General features: G+C 41.4%; 1 protein-coding gene across 1 annotated transcript in view; it reads left to right on the top strand.

The window, feature by feature from the left end:
• The first annotated feature begins 333 nt into the window (after positions 1-333).
• pdzd8 (PDZ domain containing 8) overlaps positions 334-24,838 on the top strand; it is a 199,803-nt gene continuing 175,298 nt past the window's right edge. The window contains 5 exon segments of the mRNA XM_080205842.1: positions 334-565; positions 568-950; positions 952-1,038; positions 1,040-1,160; positions 1,163-1,328. Coding sequence (XP_080061968.1) covers positions 484-565; positions 568-950; positions 952-1,038; positions 1,040-1,160; positions 1,163-1,328 — 839 coding nt within the window. The 5' untranslated portion in view covers positions 334-483.

The following is a 24,838-nucleotide window of genomic DNA, read 5'->3' as shown; positions in this document are numbered from 1 at the left end:
GAGGGGGTGATAATGGGGGAGGGGGTGATAATGGGGGAGGGGGGGCGGGGAGGGGGGATGAATGGGGGGGTGGAGGGAGGGGGAGAGGGGAAGGGAGGGGGAGGGGGAGAGGGGAAGGGAGGGGGGGGAGAGGGGAAGGGAGGGGGGAGGGGGAGAGGGGAAGGGAGGGGGGAGGGGGAGAGGGGAAGGGAGGGGGAGGGGGAGGGGGGGGAGGGGGAGGCGATGGAACGGGAGGGGTTAGAAGGGGTGGGAGAGAGGGGGAGGGGCAGCGCCGGGCAGGGCGGAGTGGCGCCGTGTTTGCGGTTGGCGTTGCGCACACTGGGCTGGGTTGGAGCGGGCGGAGCTGAGCGGTTCTCATTGTGCTGCTGAGCCGGCTGCTAGCGGTTGAGGTAAACATGGAGCTCAAAGTCCAGCTGTGAGGCAGCGGGAGGACAAGAAAATGAGGAATTAGAAGCGAAAGCCCCCCGAGGTGGGGAGGGGAAGATGATTTATTTAATTCTGCTGTCGGCTCTGGCCGGGGCCGTGTGTGTGCTGCTGCTACAGATTTTGCTGCTGTATCGGAACAAGCGGAGCCGGTGCCGCGGCATGTGCAGTATGTCAAGCCGGTGGTGGAGGCCTCGCTCCGGGATTATTTCAGCGGCGCCAAGGAGTCTCCGGCTTCCCCGGACTCGGCTGGCTCGGTGTCCGGCGGCGGCCGCTCGGAGAGCTGCCACTTTCTCAACGCCATCTTCCTGTTTCTGTTCCGGGAGCTGCGGGACACGCCGATCGTCCGCCACTGGCTCACCAAGAAGATCAAGGTGGAGTTCGAGGAGCTGCTGCAGACCCGGACGGCGGGCCGCCTGCTGGAGGGGCTCAGCCTGCGCGACATCTCCCTGGGCAACGCGCTGCCCATCTTCAAGAGCGCCAGGCTGCTGCAGCCGCCAGTGCCGGGGCCTGGACCCGGGCCTGGCCTCAGGAGGAGGAGGCCGCCTCCACCACCGCCTCGGCCCTGCCTCTTCCTCCTCCTCTGGCGTGCCCGAGGAACTCAACTTGGAGCTGGGAGCTCGAGTACAACGGCGGTTTCCACCTGGCCATCGACGTGGACCTGGTGTTCGGCAAGTCAGCCTACCTGTTCGTCAAGTTGCGGCGGGTGGTGGGCCGCCTGAGGCTGCAGTTCACCCGCCGCCCTTCACCCACTGGTCCTTCGCCTTCATGGACGAGCCCCTCATCGACTTCGAGGTGAGGTCGCAGTTCGAGGGCCGGCCCATGCCCCAGCTCACCTCCATCATCGTCAACCAGCTCAAGAGGGTCATCAAGCGCAAACACACTCTGCCCAACTACAAAATAAGGTAGAGTCAGTCAGTGGCATGCTGTTTTAAACCCTGTGTGTATGTGTGTATGGGGTGAGTGGAGGGGCTGGGGGGAGCTATTCCCAGCTGCAACTTTCTGCACTGCCCAAATACAAATTAATGGAGCCTCACTGCATCATGCTGCAATCCACCCCTTAGTCATCTCTTGGCACAGTACTAAATTTACAGATTTTTTTTCCTCTCCAGCCTGCTGTTATGGGATTTAAAAAAAAATCATTCATGGGATTTAAGTGAGCTAAGCCAGCATTTATTGCCCATGCGAATTGCCTTTGATAAGGTGGTGGTGGTGAGCTACCTTCTTGATCTGCTGCAGTCCATGTTGATATGCCCATGGTGCTATTTGGAAGTGAGTTCCAGGATGTTGTCTCATTGGCAAGGCGGGAACATTGGCTATATTGTTCTAAGTCAAGATGGTGTGAGACCTCTTTCTTTAAGTTGGGTGTTTTCATTCACTTGGGCAGCATGGTCGATACGGTCTTGGAGGGTCGAAGGGCCTGTAACTGTGCTGTAATTTTCTTTGTTCTTTGAGACCTGGTAAACTTGTGGGTGATTGTGTCCACAGCATCTGCTGCGGTCCTCGTCCTTCCAGGCGACGGAGGTCGCAGGCTTGGAAAGTGCTGTCAGAGCAACCTTGGTGAGTTGCTGCAATGCATATTATATGTGGGAGTGAATGTTTAAGGTAGTGGATGGGATGACAGTCAATCCAGCTGCTTTGTCATCTCTTGATATTCTTTGGGATGTGGGTAAACATTTATTGTTCATCCATAATTGCCCTTGAACAGAGTTGTTTATAAAGGCATCTTAAAAGGGAATTAAGAATGAAATATGTTGTCAGCCAGACCAGGTAAGGATGACAAATTTCTTTCCTTTGCATGTGAGCCAGACGGCTTTTTTAAGACAATCGTTGATAGTTTCATTGTCACCGTTACTGAAACAAACTTATAACTACACTTGCCCTGGTGGGATTTATGCCAGTGTCCCCAGAGCATTGTCCTGGCTCTTGGATTACTAGTCCAATGACATAAACTACCACTTTGTCATCAGTCTGGCCAAGCTTCTTGATATTAAGCTCAGGATGAAGGGAACTAGCTGCATCTCTTATAAAACATGATGTTTTCATGATGTGCACACTAGCTCATCTTTACAGGAATATCATATTTTGCTGTACAATTTGCAAATCAAGGATAGAATCATAGAATCCTACAGTGCAGAAAGAGGCTACCTGGCCCATCATGTCTGCACTAACCAAATCCCCCCCCCCCCCCCCCCACACCCTATCCCCATAATCCCCAGTGTTGGGTGACCCTAGCTAGTCACCCTGACACTGAGGCAATTTAGCATGGCCAATTCCTCTATACTGCACTGTAGGAGGAAACCAGAGCACCTGGAGGAAACCCACACAGACATGGGGAGAATGTGCAGATTCCACACAGACAGTGACCCAAGCTGGGAATCGAATCCAGGTCCCCGGTGCTGTGAGGCAGCAGTGCTAACCACTGTGCCACCATGCTGTCCCACTATCAACTTGTCTGTCCAAACAATTCACTGTAGTCGAGAGCTTTATTGTAATCATTTTCCAATGCTGTTATTGAAAATACTGTATCTTGGAACTTAAAATTGCCATGTTTGTGAGGCTGACCAGATGTGTTCTTGGCAGATGGTTTTATTATTCACTTTTTAAACAGGCAACTTGGCAGGGGACACGGGAGATTGTGACGGTGATGGGGGAGAGAGAAAAACCCAGTTGAAGGTTTTAGTTCTCTTATTGTTTGTTCTGTCTAAACACTGAAACATTGTGGGTCACAATAAACAAAGCAGATAAGTTGCTGGATTGTGCTGCTTGAAGAGCTTGAGGTTAAACCCTCTGGAGGTTATGTTGAATTTGTAACATGCCCTGGTCAGGCTGTATCTGCATTGCTGTATACGGTTCTGGACTCCATGGCATGAATGACTCATTCTGATTTGAGGACCACAGAGGAATTATGCTGATCCTTGGTATGAAACAGCAGGGCTGTGAGAAACTACTTAAGCTCTTTGACCTGGAAAATGATGTCTGAGGGGATCTTATACAGTGAGAGAAAAATAGTTAATCTGAAATAATACTGTCAGACAAGATGACAAAATACAGTTTCATGATTGTGAAGGGCAAGTTTAGTCAGACATCAAGAAATGTTTTGTTTTACAACAGACAGCTGGAATAAGATGCCAGGAAGGTTGATTACAACCAGGTCAGGTGGGTAATTTAATAAAGAACTGGATGCTGCAATTGGAAGGTTACTAGAAGGATTAGATCAAAAGTAGTTTGAAGGGCTGCCTTCTGAACTTATCTTGTGACCTTTACTTCACTTTAACAAGTGAACCATTCCTTAATGCTGTGTTTTCATTAATGGTGTTCTGGTACTCTTTCAAATCAACCTTCCACTGGGACTGAATAATGCAGTGGGGCAGTTATAGGGATCAGGGTTCAGACCCAGCCCTGACTGAAGCTGTAAGGTTCCAAAGAGAACCAGAAAATAATGAAACTAAAAATAATTTTATATTTTATATACTACATTACTCTTTACAAGCACTCTTTACTTGGATATGACCTTTCTGTGACACAGTCAGATCTGCACACACCTATCACTAGAGAGAACCTCAGAAGGGGTGGATTCTCATAGTTAAATCTGTGGCATCACTAATGCATCCCCAGGAGAAATTCACCTTGTCCAGACTTGCAGTGGGGAAAGCTCTGGGAATGCATTGCTTCTCAAATCTAAAACCTTGCTCAAAGGCCATGGCTTATTGGTGTTTGAAATGAAAAAAAAACACTGTATTCCCAGGTTACAATTGAGATCCGTTAATTGGTGTACTCATGGAGGTATTAAAGTGCACATGGTGCTTGATTCTGATATTGGATGTCCAAAATGTAAATTTCCCCAGAAAACGTAAGCACTTTGTACAAAATGCTGAAAGGGAAATAGTGAATCATCATCCCACTTTACACTTGTAAAGAAAATTAAGTTGTGTGTCCAGATAGGTTGGCAATTCACTTATGCACATTTTACACTAATGCCAATTGAAATAGTTGTGTTGAATTTTTAACTTTTTAGATTTTGATCACTCCTACCTTTAATTCTTGTAATATGCTGTCTCAAATCTGCCATTCCAGTGAGGACAGATTGAATGTACTTTGTTTATTCATAGTCGCTCAAGAATCTTAAACCTGGAGCTATATTCATTATTTTCCTGCTGCTTCTCTTTGTAAGTGCGAACAGTACGACTGGGCACATTCTTACTTATGTGACTTCACCAGTGCTTCACTGAGTGCCCACTTAGTTTCCTTGGAGACTTATAATTTTTCTCATAAATACCCAGTGTTCTATTTGCTCTGGCAACTGTTCTTGTACAATGTCACAACATGTTTTGTTTATTCGGCTTACATACTTTTCCTGGTCCATCCAATGTAACAATATGCCCTTTGTTTTGTGTTTTTCTTTCTTTTCCATGCCAGTGGCAGTTACTATATTTCTCAAAGCTAAACATAACATTTGCCAAGTTATTTAAGTTTTTAGATATTCAGGTTTTGTTCCTCCCCTTCAGTATGTTGGATTAGGTAGCAGAACATTATCAACTTCAAACTTAGTCATTTTATTTACAAAGCCTTCATCAAAGTTATGAAGCAATACTGTGGTTCTAGTATCAGGCTTTGGTTGCAGTTTCCCATACGGGACCAATATTGTTGTTAACTTTACATTTCGCTTGCTGTTCAGAGGCCAGTTTACCACTTCCTCATGTAACCCCAAAGCTTTTGTTCTAACCATACATCTCATGGGATGCTTCCTGAAAATCAGGATATTGCATCAATCATGTCATTGTCCCTGCAGCTCTTTTACTGTATTAAACCATTTTGGTGAGTTTATAACACATGACCTGCTGTTCATAGGTAGAGATATCTTACTACATCTCATTTCAGATTGGGTGGTAAACATATTTTCCATTTTCTGGTCCCAGGAGAAAATGTATTAAAATAGAAAATAAAATCAACAATTACAATAAGTTAAAGGCAAATGGGAATTTTTTTAAGCAATCGTACCATCTGATTCTGTTTTGAGAGAGTAATCTCTCCTGCTTTTCCAATTGGTTTAAGCATCGTTCTCATTTTCTGTTTATAAGTACAAGAAGCATAATTTTCCCTGATGTGTTATTTTTAAAATTAATCAAATTGCTTAAAACAGTCAACTTTCCCTAATTTCCATTTTCTTTCAAGGTGAGGCAAATATATCATACTGGATTTGTCATGTCTATACACAAGGGTACGATCAGGCATGTTGGATGGGTGAGGAGCACTGCTGCAATTTCCTGAAGTTCCTCATGTTAAAAATAGTTAAGTGTATCAGGGCTGTTTTCCTATTTCTTTTTACTAACTTCCTCCAGAATTAGGAATTTGAAGTGTTGTTAGAATTTATTGAAATGCATCTCATTTCATGATTACCTGATGCAGGATTACAATATTAACAATCCATCATAATGAAATGACCTGGAAATGTTTCTTTAAAATTGCACGCAGTTCAGAATGAAATATTAAGAATGATTGGTTGCTTGGCATGGAAAAGATACTGGTTGGTTTGATATGCATCTAATCATGAATCCAAGCTGTTACTTTATTGAACCATACCTAATTAAGCAACTTAGCTCATAGGCCTAGGAAAATATTAGTCTGGTTTAAATTTTACAAGCAGCTTCTTCGATTGAAACCTTTTTCGCTAATCCTTTCCTGTCAAGAAGGAAAAGTGGTGACGTAAGTAATAATATACATACTTAAGGATTATTGTACACTGTTTGTAACTGAGAACAAATATAAATAATAAATGAGTGCAAGACTGAAAAGACTAAGCTAGTTGATCATTCATCTGTAACAGTTCTAACTTTTGAATGGTTCGTGGTCTTGGAACGCTTTACAATTGGTTGACTGCAGTATATGTAACCTAAATTGTGGAGTTTGCAAGAGGAGGTTCAATTTGAATATTGATTAAATTACTCTGCAGAGACCTGCATGGACTAGATGGGCCAACTATGACTATCATTTGGTGCTCATTAAAGCATAAGAAATAAGAACAGGAGTAGGCTATTTGGCCACTCGAGTCTTTTCCATGGTTGATTTTCTGCCTCAATTTCACTTTCCTCCTTACTTCCCATATTCCTTGATTTCTATGAAAAATATGTCAAATGGGAGAGGAGAAATTAGCTCCTTACTTTTGCTACCCTATTAGTTTTACTTTGTGTGGTCTGTGGAGTCAAGTTTTAACATCTCACAGAAAAAGCTGTAGTTTTGCCTCAAAGTTAATGTTGCATCAGATACACTGTAACTCAATTACTGCCCCACATCTCTTTTGTGACTCCACAAATCAAATTATTGTCCCCAAACTTGAATCCTGCCCCCCTCCCAAATCAAATACTGGTTTTACTGTTGATGCAAATAAAGAAGAGCAGCACAAATTTAAAATAAAATATTTGGGTTCAACCTTCCTTAATTTGTGCTCAACCAGAGACCCAAGTGACCCTCTGTAGATACTCATCTGACAGTTGATGCCATTCTTTGTTTGTGCAGCTCTATTTCAAACCACTTAACACCTAAAATTTGGTTGCATAAGATTTTTAGATACCAGAAATGTTGCCACTTTTATTTCAATCCTTTGTGGTGATACAGCAATGATGGTGCAACTCTGTATTCTGCTCCATGTTGACATCAGCATGAAACAGTGCAGCAGAGAGTTATGTGTACTCCTTTTAATCTAGTGTATGTATCTATTGCTCGCAATTTGGTCTCCTCTACATTCAAGAGATCAAATGCAGATTGGGTGACTACTTTGCATGATATGTCTGTTTGGTCTGCAAGCATGACCCAGAGCTATGAGTGTCCTGACATTTTAGATTTCCACCTTGCTGTCACGCTGACATCTGTCTTTGGCCTGCTGCACCGTTCCAATAAAGTTAATCGCAAGCTTAAGGATCAACGTCTTAACTTTTGATGAGGCACTTTACAGCTTTCAGGACCCTACACTGACTTCACAGTTTCAGACCATAATCTTGATGTTCCTTTTTTCCCTTTTCTTTGCATGATTCAATTTTTGTCTTAGTTTCTTTTGCTTGCAGAGGGCAGCACATCTGGTCTAGGTGCATCTTTTGTTTCTTTTCTGTTCCTTTGGCTGTGGAAGACTAACCCTTCTGTCATTCAGTGTTTCCTGCCTTTCACCCTAGCACAGACCTTCCATTTGTCCTTGTCCCACGAATGTCTGGCTCACAACCTGTTTTAATCTAACTTTTCCCAGATCTGGTAAAAGATCATGGCTTGAAATGTTAACTCTTTTTCTCTCCAAAGATGCTGCCCTACAGAACCTGCAAAGTATTTTCTGTTTATATTTCAAACACTGCAAATCTTATGTCACAATGCTAGACTTTGATACTGCATGACGTAGAACTTCAGAACACTGTCAAACTTGTTTTGAATATGTTCATGGCAGGCCGTTAGATCTCTTGGACATCGTTTTAAATGCAGACAGTGTTAATCTAAATGTTTTGGAAGTGCAGATGGTGCTGCTATCAAAGCATTTAAAAATGTAACAGCTTGCAATGAAGCGCTGAGGCCAGTAAGCCACAACAGTATAAACAGCCTTACAATTTGTGAAACAGCCAGAGTAACACTTACACAACTTATATGAATTCTGTTATTAAACAAGGTCATTTGTGTATGTGTAGTATGCAATGTGTTTTCACTATTCATGAATGTTTTCTAAATTTTCCTCTTCTCATTTGGTGCACATTCTTGTCTTGTGATGTTTTTCTAGAGGGAAGGCTCAATATAAATGCAACCTGTTGTGTAACCAACAAGAAGGATTTGTTCCATCACTAGCTGTGGTAGGACTTGGAGGAAAGGAAGAAATATTTGAGACTGTAGTCATCATGGAATGGGCAAGCTGAATGGATCCTGCTCATCATTTTCAAATGTACTTATCATTAATTGAAATTCAGCCCACTTTATCACTGTTTATTGTTAGGCCTCATAAATATTTCTCTGTTTGTGTAGTTTGTTTAAATATTTGGGAATCTTTATTTCCAATAATTGTGAAGAGCACAGGCTGACATGGGAACAGGGCTTGCTGCCAATTAGGACACAGGAAGCCGGATTTTGGGTAATCTCCAGTTTATTGAAATTGAAAGAATTTGGGAGAGTAGCCAGGACTGCATTGAAATTATCGAATTGAGAGGCAGCAAAGGTATGAATGTGGGTTTCAGCAGCAGATGAGCTGAGAGGGGTGAAATTGGGTGACTGGAGGTGGAAATAGGTGCTTAGTGATGGGATGTTTGAGGCTGGAAGCTCCTTATGAAATCAAATGTGACACCAAGGTTGTGAACAGCCTGACTGTGATGTCTTGATGCAGCTCCTGGGTGCCTGAAATGGTGATTCTCTATTATTCATGACTTACCAGGTACCAAGATAATGATGGCATGAGGAGGAATAGAGCTTTTTGAAGAGGATATGTGAATTACAATTAATTATATAGAATAAAACAATGATCACCAAAAAAAAACTTCAGTTGTAAGGAAGAGGAACCATCCAATTATTCTGTAGAATATATTTTAAAAAGTCATTTTTTTTTCCAGTGGTTTTCACTGTTATGCATTTGATAAAGTGCCACATCAATGATTATTGCAGAAAATTAAGGCTCCTAGTTTAAGAGGTAACATATTAGCATGCATAGAAGATTGGCTGGTTGGCAGGGAACAGTGTGTATGCATAAATGGGTCTAGGTCTGATTGGCAGGATGTGATGAGTGGAGTCCTTCAAGGATTTGTGCTGGGGCAACTTTTTACGTGATTTAGATGAGGGAAGCAAAGACACGGTAGATAAATTTGCAAAAGACACAAAGGTAGAAAAACATCTTTTTAAGAAGATAAAATTTTACAGATGAATATAGACAAGTTGAGGAGTGGGCAGAAACCTGGTGGAGTATAACGTGGGAAAATGTGAAGTTCATTTTGGCAGGAAAAATCAGAGTATTATTTAAACAGAATGACTGCAGAATTCCAAGAGCAGAGGGATCTAGGTGTTCTCATGCATGAGTCACAAAATGTTAGTATTGAAGAAGGCTAATGGAATGCTATTACGAGAGGAATTGACTGTAAGAATAAGGACGTTGTGCTTCAGTTGTACAGGGTATCAGTGAGACCACATCTTAATTGCTGTGTGCCATTTTTGTTGTCTTATCCAGGGAAAGATGTAAATGCATTGGAGGTGGTTCAGAGAAGATTTGTTAAATTGAAACTACAATGAGCAAGCTGTGTATGAGGACAGACTGGTCTAGTTTCCATTGAAGTTTAGAAGAGTGAGGGGTGATTTGATTGAAGTATATATGATCCTGAATGGTCTTGATAAAGTGGACATGGACGTTTCCTCTTATAGGTGAGTCCAAAACTAGAGTGTGCTGTTTTAAAATTAGAGATGGCTCTTTAAGATGTTTTTTTTTTCCTGAGGCTTGTGTGACTTTGGAACTATCTGGAGGCAGGGTCATTGAATATTTTTAAGGCAGATGCAGGTAGATTCTTGTTAGCTAAGGGAATTAAGGGTTATTGAAGATTTTCAAAGGGGATAGATGGGGATGTGGCGTTAGAAATACAAACAAATCAGCCATGATTTTATTGAATGACAGAGTAGGCTTGAGGGACCAAATGGCTGGCTTGCTTCTGCTCCTATTTCCTATGTTAGTTGATGGAAAATGAGAAGAAAAATAGAGCTTGAAAAATAAAGTGGAAACAGACACAACACTTTTTTAAAGAAAAAAAATTGGAGTTTAGTAGGTAGACAGAGGATCAAATATAACTAGAGGTAGGTGAAAACAAATTTATGGGAGACGTAGAGTATAGGAGCATTGAACGCAGAAATAATTCTATTAAGAATATGAGAGTTGGTGATAAATAGAAAAAGACCCTATGATTAAAACATAATACAAATTGAGGAGATGGAAAGAGTGGAAAAAATGCAGAAAGGGTGTCAAAGAATTAGAATGGGAGGTAAGTCATTTACAAAGTGAGAGTGAATTTAAATGAAACGTCTTCAGAGGCTTGTTAAAATCGGAAGTATTTTACAATTCGGACAGTTTTGATGATCAGGAGAACTGCTTGTTTTTGCAGTTTGCAATTATGCAAAATTCTTCACAGGCCTCCTGTCAGAAATCTGGCAAGGAATTTAACAATACACTGATTTTAGGTGGAGTTGTGTAGACATTTAAGAATTTCTTTTCTTCACAAAATGCTTGGCGCTCAGTGGAGTTGGGAGTATTTAATATATTTTGTGGAAGTGTGACTCAGGTGAATAGTTTCAATCCTTGGAATTTTACAAAGCTTGGATGGAGGAGGGAAATGCATAAACTAAGTTGATGACCTTGATTTTAGAGGACATTAATAAGTTTGACAGAAATCCACAATATTTGCGCAAAAGTTCAGTCATTGAAAGGTACACAGCCCTAAAGGTGATGGGAGGGGCAGCTGTTTGTGACTGGCACTCTATCAGTGAAAAGATTTTTTTCTCCTTTAGGTGAATGGTATCCTAAAATATAGATGACCCGATTTGAAGCATCAAATGCATTTCAGAAGTTCAGAAGGTCATGTAACTTATTTAAGCTTTTGCTCACATTAGTGGGGTTTTCACTTATGCAATTTATCTGTGTCCCATTTTCTTCTGAATTACCCAACTCATTAACGTACTCACTAAATATTTGACTTTTTGAAAATTGAGGAACGTTGGGTGTGTTCACTGATTATTATAGAGTTTAAGTACTCCCGTGTCTGAAGTAAGCTTCAACTCTTATCTCTCGAGGTAAGAGCTACCGTCCTTAAAATGTCCTGAGCAGTAATGAACACTTTAATTCAAGGAGCTGCATTGAGCCAAAGTAGATTGGATTAGAGCAATGAGTCATGTATCTAAATTGAAATAAGTGAAAAGAAAGTGCTATGTGGAACCACTGTTTGATTTGGCAAGCTAACTGCACTCATTAGTTCTGACAAATATCTGAACTCTTGTCTGTTATGAACACAAAAACCATAAACGTAATACTCCGTATCTTATGTCCTGTTTCAAGTAAAGTGATCACGAGAATATGGTTCTTTCAATCTAGGAATTGCTGTTGGAGGGTATAGATTTGAGTGAAGTGTTGTTCTAAATGTGTTGCTCTAAACTTAACCTTAGATTGGAAAAGCAATGCTCTGTGATGACTTTATAGTCCTGCCTCATTTTGTTTGTGGGGTTGGTTGCTTTGACAGATGATGACACTGAGCTGTGATGAAGTCTTTGTACTACAGGTCCATATCAGCTAGAACCATTGTAATGTGATGCATTGCTAATGTTGTGGAATCCATCCTGTGTATACTTCAGGTTTATTATTTCAGTGGCTGAGGAGGGTCATTTTAGGTCAATGATGTGAAAACGCATTGCAGCCTTTCATGTGGTTGGGGGTATTGGTATCATATGACACTAATGACCCCTGTTTACATGTGGTGTTGTTGGGATTATAGCTTCCAGATGACTAACTGGTCATATTTCTTGAGGTGGTGATGGCAGTACTACTGCATTTACATTATAGTGCCTGCAAAGCTCAGGGCTGCTAACCGAGGCAATCGAGGAGATTGTGGTAGCGTGGGAGTCCAGGCATTCCATTATTTGTCAATTGCATTGTACACAATAGAAATCTGATTGAAAATGTCCTCTTGTTTTACTGGAGTAAAACTATAAAAACACTGGAAAAGTGAGTAATGGGAATGTAAATGTGATGCAATCGAAACTTTAAAGCATGTATTTGGAGTGTGGGGGCAAAACAATGTCATAGGTACAATTAAAGCGCAACAGCTCATTTTAAATCACAAACACTGGTGGCATCATTAGGGAAACTTGTGGCCTAGTGTAAGAAGGAGCTTTTCCAATGGTCATCCACTCTGCTTCAGCTATTGTTGATTGAACACAGTAATTCATTATGGTTGCTCTGTTACAATAACATGAAACCACTTTAGTTTCTCTGGTATTGACTCTCAGTACCTATTCAGAAGTAAGAAGGAAGATAAAAGAGCATTCAAATTATAGCACTTTATATTTCAGAAGAGGTACTCAGCGTAGAATTCAGTAGCAGCAGTTTACATTTATATAATGCCTTTAACATAGTAAAAAGGGCCAAGGTACTTCATAGCTTCAACTGAGCCTCTTAAGGGGATATTAGAATAGTTGGTAAGGGCTTGGCTATAAGATATGGAGAGATAAGTCTGTGGGATTTGGGTGAGGAATTTAAATTTGAAGCATTAGGCCAGGAGTCAGTGTAACCAGCAAAGGGCTAGTGGGCTGGGAAAGAAATGGATCTGATGTGCGTTAGCATCCAGGCAACAGAAGTTTGGATATGTTCAACTTTCTGGTGTGTGGAGGATGGAGACTGGTCAGGAGCTTTGGAATAGTCGAGTTGGAAAGTAACTATTTGGCTGAGGCATGCCTGGAGATCAGCAATGTTACAGGGATTGAAGTAGGTCTTGGTGACGGAAAGTATATGAATTTGGAAGTTTGGCTCTGGATCAGTGAGGATGCTGAAATTGCAAACTGGTTCAACCTCAATGATGTGGAGATGCCAGCGTTGGACTGGGATAAGCATAGTAAGAAGTCTCACTTTAACCTGATGCTGTGAGAGTTCTTACTATGTCAACTTCAATGGCCAATGTGCAGGATGGAATGGAGTTTGTAGTATTGGCCAAAGACAGTATATTCTGAATATTTAAATTGGAGAAATTTCTGCTGATTCAATATTGGAAGTTGGACCAGCAGTGTAATAATTTGGGGCAACAGCAGGGTTGAGAGAGGTGATGGTGAGGTACAGTTGAAACTGTTGTGTTTTTGGCTGGATGTCGCCAAGGGGCAGCTTGTAGATTGGAAATAGTCTAAGGATGGATTCTTACTGGATTTCAAAGGTGAGGGAATGGAAATAGAAGCCATTTCAGGAGATATTTTGACAGGATAATTAGGAATGGAGCCATGAGAGGGCAGTCCTACTCAGTTGGATGATGGATGAAATGTCTTAGAGGAGATGGAGGGGCAAATGTTGTCAACGGCTGCAGGCAGGTTGAGATGGGTGAGGAGGGGCAGTGCACCATTGTCCAAGTTGGATAGGGCATGTAAGCCATAGGCTTACCTCTCCATATCTTGTAGCCAAGCCCTTACCAACTATTCTAATATCCCCTTTACTGATTAGTAAAGTTCAAACGTAGAGTTTTGAGAATGATAGTCATAGGTTTAGGAGGTGACAACACCTTCAAGAATTTTGGAAAGGGTGATTGGATGGGATGGTACCTTGCCAGGAGAGGAGGACTGAGGATTTTTTTTGGGGGAAAGTGTTCATGACTGATTTGAAAAGAAAGGGGACAGAAGAGAAGGAACTGTTTACATCATCAGCTAGCATGGTGGCTAAGAGAGGAAGTTTCATGACAGTGGGTGTAAGGTTACAAGAGCATGAGATGGATCTCATAGACAAAATGAACTTGAAGAGCCATGAAGTGGCGATCGGAGAGAAACTACAAGAGGTGAATTTATGGCTTGGGCAGCATTTAAATCTTTAACTTACAGGTGATCTGTAGTATTTATTGGCAATGCTGCTTTTGTATTTCAGTTTGATTACTGCTTGGTCAGGGTATAACTTAATAATTAGCCCTCTTAAAGTTAACTACAGTTCCTTACCTATCTCAGAATGGTCCATTACCATATAGATTGTGCATTCTGTTGTGAAAGGAATGGATTTGTTGAACTTTGCAACTTTTGTGATGTTAGTGTACCTTTAAGAGTTCTTAAAAAAATCAAAGCCTTAGGTGATGCCACTGTTGGGAGGAGAAAAAAGAACTGTGGGCAGGTCAGGTGACAAGGATTTCATTTTCAGTTTCACTTCGGAGCTGCAAGCTTGAGTTTAGTTTTAGAAGGGACAGCAAACTAAAATCAAGTGTTTTCCCCCTCTCCCAGTTGATTTGAAAATTCTGTTGGTTAACTGGAAAGAAGACCTTGCGTTCCTGAAAGGAAGAATCTACTGTTGTTGGGTGCTGGACCAGAATCTCTCTGGTGTTTTGGGAAGCTGTCTTGTCTTCAAACTGTTTGGAGGGAATCCAGAGAAATGCAGACTTCAACCAATGGTATCACATTCCCATTATCACTTGAGCAGTAGACTTTGCTGTCTTGAATCTGTCAAAGGGTACAAAAGGACTGGTTTGATTGGAACATTATAAAGATCTTTATTAAGGGTTATACAATATCATTGTTTCTTGTTTGTAATTGATAAAAGTTCTTGCTAATTTTCTTATTAAATATGTTAACTGTATTCTTAAATAAACCTTGGTTGATAAAAGCTCCCTAGTGGGTCACTTGACTCACCTGAAGTGAAACATCTCATGCTTATCCTAGCTACATTCAAGATGCAAAACTTATGATTCATGTGGGCTTCATAATACACTTCGGAGTTTCTAAGCTGAACCATAACACTTTTTACTTTACAGTTCTTGTGGCGGGAAGCTGACAATGCAGAGATCAGAAATGGAAAATGCTCATGTCAACATCTGAAGCAGCAAAACAGATTAACTCTTCAGATGGGGCACTTCCTCAGAAATGAAATATATACCCACTTTTCCCTTTTCAATGCAGGTTAATTTGTTATTTGTTTCCATCATTTTCTGTTTATATTTCAGACTTCTCTTCCCTTATTCAATTAAATAACAATGGGAAAAGGCCCATGCCAAGTTATGCTGCTTCATTTGAAGGACTGGATTAGATGGTTGTGCAGCTCACTATCAGAACTGCATTTTCAAAGACCTTGAAGGTACAGTCACGACCCAAATCCATGACTGTCTTTCTCACAACTCCACTGATCGTGCAGAGATGCTTCTTGTTCCATATATATATATATCACACATATATATATTTTCACCTCTCCAGCATCTTATCCCCATCTTGTGCCAACAGATTGCGTAGGCTGGATTTCATAAACGCTGCTGCCATCTGAAACTTTGCCCAAAATCTTGACTGTGATTGTTGGCAGAGAGTACCAGAGCCAAATCCAATTCTGACTTCACCCAACATCTGCACATTTGCTCCACTATGTCAGATCAAGCCTAAGATGGGGCACAATGACTTATCGTGCCAACTTGGATCTCATTTGTCTTTCTTGTGGGGATCATGAATTGGATTCAGTTGGATTTTGAATTTGGCTTTTGGCGCAAGTAAGGAATAGATTATGTCCGGCTCACCCTGAGCATTAGCTTTGTAACTTTAAGAATTAAGTAAAATAAAAATTGCACCGCCAGAGGGATTGTTATATGACAGTCATAGTGTTACATAAATTCAATGATTACTGTCTAATAGTGTTAGAAATTTGAAGTGATTAAATGTCATAGAAGTGTAATGGTAGATGTGTACTGGCATTTGCATGTTTTTATTACGAATTTATTTGCCCAAATTACAACAGTGACTTGAAAATACTTCCTTATTTTATATTGTCACCTGTCATCTTTCCCTTTTCTGAATTAACTTCATCTGCCAGCTATCTGCCCATTTCACCCGTGTCTTTATTCTGGAAGATTCTTTTGAAAGCCCCAGTGACACAGAAGGTACTAAATAAATGTACGTTTGTTTGTTCTTTCAGCATAAAAATCAGTCTTGTGTAAATGTAATTTTAATAGTGAGCTTTAGAGGTATAGCTTTCAAAACTGGCCTACACATTTTATTTCACAGATTCTTATCTCTAAATTCTGTGCAATAATGTTATACTGTTAGTAAGTGAACTTGAAAGGGCAATGATTGGGAACTGTGTGATGAGACGTCTGAGATGTGAGTGTATCTACCAAAAGTTTTGTTTTGTTCCCTAGATTGGGCTGTGATGAATGTCTGTGTTCTGTTTGAAACAGTACTTTCGTATGTATACTTGTGATTCCCTTGTATTTTTGAGTACAAACATTCTTTATTCCTAAGAGACTGTGCATTTCCTTGTACAGTGAACAAGATGCTGTGGTTTACACACCAAGAATTGGCATTGTTGGCACAATTTTGTCCACAGGGTCCTGTTCAAAAAAAGGAGAGGGGTAAACCCAGTAACTATAGGTCAACTTAACATCAGTGGTGGCAAAACAGAGAACATAATCTGGATAAAATTAATCGTTTGATAAAACATGGGCTCATCAAATTACAGCTGACAAGGCAAATCTGCTTGAAAAACTTGCTTGGCGTTTTTTGATGAAGTAAGGGAGAAGTTTGATGAGGATAGTGAAATTGATGTTGTATACATTGACTTTCAAAATATATTTGATAAACTGCCATACAATAGACTTGTTTGTAAATTGAAGCTCAGTTGATTAAAGGGATGCTGGCCACATGGACCTAAAATTCTTTGAGAAAGAAAAGTGAGAGTAGTGGTGAGTGTTTGCTTTTCAGGCTGGAGGAGAACATACATTGGCGTTCTATAGGCTTCGGCATTAGGATCGCTGCCCTTTTTGATATATATTCATTACCTGGACTTTCATATCGAGAGCGTAATTTCAAAATTTGCTGCTATGTAAGGAACATAGAAACATAAGAGCAGGAGTGACCTGTTCAGCCCAGCAAGCCTGCTCCTCCAATCAATAAGATCATGGCTGATCATCCACTTCAATGCCTTTTCCCCACACCATCCCCCTATCTCTTTCTGTCATTGATATTTAGAAATCGGTCAGTCTCATCTTTGAACAGTCAATGGCTGAGTTTCCACAGTCCTCTTGGGTAGAGAATTTTAAAGACTTACTATCCTCTAAATAAAATAATTTCTCCTAAATTCGGTCCTTCGTGGTTCCCCCTTATTTTGAAATTATGCCCCAACTTGACATGCAATGTATAGTAGAGTATAGGAGCATACTTCAGAATAAAGTAATTGGCAAAATGGGCTTTTAATTGCCCAACTAAATTAATTCAGGGAAGTGTGAGATGATGCAGTTTGCAAAGAAGAAAGACAGACGACAATATAAACTAATTGATAAAATTTTGAAAGGAACACAAGTACGGAGGACCAAGTGCTCTCACATACACCTTTGAAGGTGGCAAAACAGTAAAGCTGAAGGGAACCTGGACTTTATAGAGTGCAAAAGCAAGGAAGTTATGCTAAACCTTTATAAATCACTGATTAGGCCCTTGCTGGAGTATTGTGTTCAAATCTGGATGCTCTAGGAAGGATGTCAGAGCCTGGGAGAAGAAGCAGAAAAGGTTTACGTAAAATGGATGAGAGATTTCTATTTTATAGAAAGTCTAGACGAAATAGTGTCTTTTTCTTTAGGGCAGAGAAGAGCAACTACTTTTGTATTATAGGAAATACAGCCAAATTTCGCACAAACAGCAGTATGATAACAGCAGATGATTTGCAGTTTTTTGTTATTTTGATTGAGGGATAAATATTGATTGGGGAGAATTCCCCTGTGAAATAGTGCCATGGGATTTTTTCATCTGCCTGAGCAAGCCGATGGAGCCTTGTTTTCATGCCTCATCTGTAAGAGGGCACCTCTGACAGTACAGCACTCCCTAAGTAAAACTAACACTAAGTCTTGGACGAGATTTCTGTGCTCAAACGCTTGAGTGGGACTTGAACCCATATCTTTGTGACTCAGAGGAGGGTGTTAGCCACAGCTGACACCTATGATCTGAATACATCACGTGAAAGAGTAATGGAAGTAGATACCTTAATAACTTTCAAAACAGATATTAAAATATATATGTTGGAAATGGGGAAAAATAGGACAGTGTGGAAAATGCAAGGGGGGGTTGTGAGAACAATCCTTCTAAAGAGCCGGCATAGGCAAGATGGACTGAATATCTTAGTGCTGCATTTATGATATGGTTCTACAAGTATTTCCAGTGTTCTTTACCAATATTTATCCCTCAATAAACACTGTTAAAGGTTATCTGATCTTTTTTCACAACGCTGTTTTGTGAGAGTTTGCTGTGTGCAAATTGCCTGCCTACATTAAAGCAGTGACTGGATTTCATTGGCTGTGGTGTGTTTTGGGATGTTCAGAGGTCATGAAAGATGCTATATAAATGCAAATCTGTTTTTACTGGTTTGATTAAATTAAAAAAAAACAAAGGGATGAGTTGCTGAGATGCAGCTGAGGATTTCGGTTGTCTTAGAATGTTTTTAATAACGCAAGCAAGAGTGAAATTGTTTGCACAATCGTTTACACAAATGTCTGCACATTTTGAACGTTCCATATCAAAGATATTTTGGAATGATTATGAACAGATTGTAAGTGATTATAAACAGAAGTGTTAACAGTGTAACAGTGTTATGTTAAGATAATCCCTTACAATGGGGAAAAGGTCTTCAAATAACAGGAAGATTAACTTCTTGCTTCTGTTTAGACAATAGGTTTGCCCCATGGAAAGACATGGAGCAATAATCTTTTGTTTCTCCTATACAGTACCCTGTTCACAAGCCCACCATTTTAGTACAGCTGAACTTGCAACTCAACATGCAGTCGGTGTTTTGGTTTCTTGCTGAAACCTGGCATCATGATTGGGTATTTGCATCCCTAATTGTCAGAATAGCTGGTTGAACCTGAAGTGTTACAAAACTAGTTCTGATGTCGAGATAAATTTATATTTGATTTGATTTATTATTTCACATGTTTTCACAGTGAAAAGTATTGTTTCTTGCGTGCTATACAGACAAAGCATATAGTTCATAGAGAAGGAAATGAGAGAGTGCAGAATGTAGTGTTACAGTCTTAGTTAGGGTGGAGAGAAAGATCAACTTAATGCAACATAGGTCCATTCAAAAGCCTGACAGCAGAAGGGAAGAAGCTGTTCTTGAGTTGGTTGGTACGTGACCTCAGGCTTGTGTATCTTTTTCCCGACGGAAGAATGTGGAAGAGAGAATGTCTGGGGTCCTTAATTATGCTGGCTGCTTTGTCAAGGCAGCAGGGAGTGTAGACAGAGTCAGTCGGTGGGAGGCTGGTTTGCGTGATAGTTTCGGCTGCATTCAAGACCTCTTGTAGTTCCTTGTGGTCTTGGGCAGAGCAGGAGCCATACCATACTTTCTGGTTGGTGGTACAACCAGAAAGAGTGCTTTCTATGGTACATCAATAAAAGTTGGTGAGAGTCGTAGCTGACATGCCAAACTTCCTTAGTCTTCTGAGAAAGCAGAGGTGTTGGTGGGCTTTCTTAACTATAGTGTCGGTATGGTTGGTGACCTGGACACCTAAAAACCTGAAGCACGTGACCCTTTCTCCTTCTTCCCTGTTGACGTAAACAGGGGTACGTTCTTTTTGACACTCTCTGAAGTCGATGACAATCTCCTTCGTTTTGTTGACATTGAGGGAGAGATTATTGTTGCCGCACCATTTCACCAGATTTTCTCTGTCTTGTCATTGTTTGAGATCCGATTTAAGTTCAGAGATTACATACAAGAAGTTGTCGGCACTTTTATAGAAAGCGTACTGTACATGATGCATTGTTGATAGCATTTCAGCTAACATATTAGTGAGTGTATGAATGTGTATGTTTTGCTTTTGAACTGTACCATTCAGCCAAACCTCTCCATCCAATCCAGAGTTATGGTTGGAACTCTGTAACCTAATTGCTACTGGAGTGACAGATCTGTAACTGATTGTGGGTGTGGTGGGAACAATTTAAGGATGTTAACATCACACAATTTTAAAGTATATTGCCGCAAGCAGATCTTTCCTCTTAAGCATGTCAAGTGACAAACACAATACACCATGAAATGATTGAGTGCAAATGCCACTCTGGTCCATTCCTACTCACGAGGGCTTAATTTCAACCAGATTATTGGGTGAGGGTAGGGGTGTTAAGCTGCAGAGCAGTGGTAAATAAGGAGTAAAAATACTGGAGTGTTTTCATATACACCAGATTATAGGGCAGCAACCTTTGGCTAGCTACTATATTGGCAAGGAGAATGACACAAAAAGCTTTGATGCAGTACATCAAACACTTGGCTATTACAAAAGCAAAATACTGCAGAAGCTGCAAATCTGAAGAAAATATGGCCAGGCAGCATCTGTAAAGAGAGAAACAGGTAGAATTTATTGAATAGGTGAATTCAGATATGGATGGGGGGGACCTAAGTGATTGGACAGGAGCATGTGGAATGGAGATCCTTCTGTCCTCCTGTCTCCCTCTTTGATAAAGTTCAGGACAGAAAGGCTTGAGGTCTATTGATAAGGGCCTCATCCTGTCACCACTGGTTGTAACCTGCCAGCCCAGTAAACTGCTTGGGTTTTCCATGGGCTGATTGTTCCTCTGTGCCTGATTAAGGATGCAGACATCAGGTAGGGGAAGCCATCTCCTTGCCCTTGCTTCCAGACATCTCTCCCTCAAACCCCTGTCTCACTCTCACTCACTTATTTTCCCAAAGGATCAATGGGTAATTATTGGTGAAGGCCCCACTGTAGTATCAACAGTAGCCATCGCTTCCAGTGGTGCTGCTAGTACTGTAGAACTGCCAGCCTCTAATTTGCCTGCAACTCTTGTGGGTGGACATCATCCCTACTGGGAGGTTAATCAGATGGGAGGCATGATGTTGCTTTGAAATGTAAGTGTCAGGCGTCATGGGGAAAAGTGACATTGGTGGTTTTTCCAGCAATTCCTCAATCAGGAGGCAAGACTCTTGTCGAATATATTAACTCCTGAGCAACATTTCAGGTCGATGACCCTTCATGTGACTTTGATGCCATAATTGAACCTGAGATAAGTTTTCTGTACCATTACTGACATTGCCTATTTCCACTTCTCTATTGTACAACTCCCCCTCATCCATGCCTTAGTTACCCCTCAGCTTATAAATATCAAACAATCTTGGCTGGCCTCCCATGTTATACTCCCTGTCAACATAAGATTATCTAAACCTCTGATGCCTCTATCCTATCTCTCACCTTATACTCGCTAATCTACATTAGCTCATGGTTAAGTAATAGCTCAATTTTAAAATTCTCATCCTTATTTTCAAATCCCTCCACGTCCTCAATAATTCCCAGTAATCTCCGCCAGCCTTATAACCGTCCAAATACTAGTGCTGCTGTAGATTGAGTCTCGCGATCATCTCTGATTCTCATTGCTCCATCATTGGTGACTATGTTCTCAGTTGCTGAGATTGTAAACTCTAGAAATTCTACCTGAATCACTTTTACCTCTTTCCCTTCTTTCTGTTCTGTTCTTTAAAACCTACCTCTTTCATCTGCTCACAATTGTGTAATGAGGCTCAGTATCAAATTTTGCTTTATGATACTCAGATGAAGTGTGGTGGTTGATTATGTTACTCTCTATAAAGTCATCATCATTGTCCTCTGCTTCATTGCTACAATGCCGGTTGATCACCCTTATCCATCCCCTCCTGTCATTCCTCTTTCAATCCCACTGCATTACATCCTCTCCACCACTTCCATCCTTAGGCTTTCCTCTTCCTCTTCCTAGCAGTCCTAGCTCCATCATTTGCCTAATCACACATCCTCTCTTACCCCACAACAGATTTCAATCTCTTTTTGGTTACTTGCTTTAATGCTACTGCAATCATCACTGTCCCCCTTTTGTCCTGGTTCCTGATTTTTGTCCTTGTTACACCACACAACCATCACAACATCTGCATTTCAGTACTATCATGTCATTGTTCCTCTCTCCTTGGTGTTGCCCCATTTTCTGCACTGTATAATTCTATGCCTGTCTCACAACTGCCCTATAGATTCTCCTTTCGACTTCAGAGATACTTGTCGATCAAAACGCTCCAGTGCACTTCTTCCGCTTACTGCAACCAGACCTAGTCCGTTACTTAATTCTGTTTTGATACATCTATCATCTTCCACCATTGACCCCATGTGCTTGAAAACACACTTTCTCCAAATCTTCATCCAGAATCTAGGATCATTCCTGGACTTGCTTGATTTTTAAAACAAGCAACTTATGTTTATTATTATAATTGTAAAGATATATATGAGATGGATTATTTGAGTTTTAATGGAGTTCTACCTACTGGATATATCATTGCTGAAGGCTGTTTCCTTGACTCTTGATGATGTGAAGAATTGGTGTAGAGGTGTTAGAGCCTGGCTCTGTTTTTTGGGGAACCCCTGTTTATTGCTCGCCACTTTTAGCATGAGACAAAGGTTCAGTAGAGGGATATTCAACTTGCTAGAGTTGGACTGGATACTCTTGTCAAGTTTTCCTTCATGCTCGCCTTTCTCTCTGCCCTGTCCTTTTGCCCATCTCGCGTCCAGCCCTCCTTTCAACTGAAGTTTTTCAGAACTGGGATGACCTAAAAAGATTGTTACTTGGTTGTTCTAACATTGTCAGCTTGGGAGCAGCCTTTCCTGATCCCCCTGCACAGGTCAGAAAGAGCTACAGCTAACCTGAGCTACTTACCACACGAATTACATAAAGCTGACTTCAGCTGTCAATGAAATGTGATTGTGGTTTACATAAGAACATAAGAAATAGGAGCAGGAGTACGCCATCTAGCCCTTTGAGCCTGCCCCGCCATTCAGTAAGATCATGGCTGATCTGTCGTGGCTCAGTTCCACATTCCCGCCCTCTCCCCATAACCCTTAATCCCCTCTCTTATCAAAAACCCATCAACCCGCATCTTAAAAATATTTAGTGAGGTAGCCTCCACCACTTCAACGGGCAGAGAATTCCAGAGATTCACCACCCTTTGAGTGAAGAAGTTCTTCCTCAACTCTGTTCTAAACTGCCCCCCCTTTATCTTGAGGCTGTGCCCCCTAGTCCTACTGTCCTTTCTGAGCGGGAAGAGTCTCTCCACCTCTATCCTATCCATCCCATTCATCATCTTGTATGTCTCAATGAGATCTCCCCTCATTCTTCTAAACTCTAACGAGTACAAGCCTAGTTTATTCAGCCTCTCCTCATAGCTCAACCCCTTCAACTCTGGCATCAGCCTAGTAAACCTCCTCTGCACTCCCTCCAAGGCCAAAATATCCTTGCGTAAGTACGGCGCCCAAAACTGCACACAGTACTTCAGCTGCGGCCTCACCAATGCCCTATACAGCTGCAGCAAGACCTCCCTACTTTTATATTCAATCCCCCTCGCTATGAAGGCCAGCATCCCATTCGCCTTCCTGACCACCTGCAAGCTGGGTTTTTGCGACTCATGCACAAGGACCCTGAGGTCCCTCTGCACCGTCGCCTGCTGCAGTTTTTCTCCACGTAAGTAATAATCCTTCCTACCATTATTCCTACCAAAGTGGACCACCTCACACTTGCCAACATTAAATTCCATTTGCCAGTTCCTGGCCCATTTGCCCAGCCTATCTAGATCCTTCTGTAGACTCTCCACACCCTCCGCGCAATTTGCCGTTCCACCAATCTTGGTGTCATCAGCAAATTTCAACACCATACACTCGGTTCCCTCCTCCAGATCATCTATATAAATGGTAAATAGCTGAGGCCCCAGCACCGACCCCTGGGGCACTCCACTAGTCACCAACCGCCAATCCGAATAGCACCCATTGACCTCCACTCTCTGCCTCCTATTTGACAACCAGTCCTCTATCCACGCTAACACCCTACCCCCAACTCCCATGTCCCCTGACCTTCTGCAATAACCTCTTGTGAGGTACCTTGTCAAACGTCTTCTGAAAATCAAGAAAGACCACATCCACCGGCTCTCCTCTATCCACCGCCCTAGACACATCCTCATAGAACTCCAGTAAATTTGTCAGACACGACTTCCCCTTAACGAAACCGTGCTGCGTCTGCTCTATCAAGCAATTCCTCTCAAGATGCCTTGTTATTTCCTCCTTGATGACAGATTCTAACATTTTACCTACAACGAGCTTTATGTATTTAATGCAAGGAATGTGAGCCACGTGAAAGTTTGATCCATGGGATCCTAGTTGCCCACGGCTGGTGTGCTTGGAGCGATGAGGAGAATACTGAGTTGTGTTACTGTGTCTCCTGTTAGGAGATTGATATGGCCAGGGGTTTTCCAAATTGCTGTGGATCAGTGAAAAATGTGCTTTCAAACTGAAGATATCATTTGCTTCAATGATCTCAAACACAGTAAAGATTAACAGTCCTCAAAATTGGAAATGGTAATGTCCCAAGTTGCAACTTCCACTAAATTATCCAGTTCATTAACATTGCCCTCTGTTAAGCCTTCTAAAGGGAGTATAATCATGATCACCTCTTGTACTTCTGCTACAGCTAGGTGGCTGACTTTCCTAACATTAAATGTCTTCACATCATTTCTGTTTTGATGGTAGTAAATGATTGCAAGTTATTTTAAAAGGAGAATTCTCTGTTACTAAACGCTTGGCTTATTGAGCTGTTTTCTATTTAAGGAGCAAGGGTTTCTTGGGGTATGTTGGTTGTCATTCCTCCTTTAACAATGCCTTCAGTTTTAATTCACCTGACATTGTATGCAATTGATCGCCAGGTTAATCTTTATAAAAGTGACTGA

This window comes from Carcharhinus amblyrhynchos, chromosome 17 (assembly GCF_965287045.1).
Source record: "Carcharhinus amblyrhynchos chromosome 17, sCarAmb.v2.hapA, whole genome shotgun sequence".
Classification (NCBI taxonomy): domain Eukaryota; kingdom Metazoa; phylum Chordata; class Chondrichthyes; order Carcharhiniformes; family Carcharhinidae; genus Carcharhinus; species Carcharhinus amblyrhynchos.
Note: the sequence above shows the minus strand (reverse complement) of the source record. Positions and strands in the feature narration are given on the sequence as shown.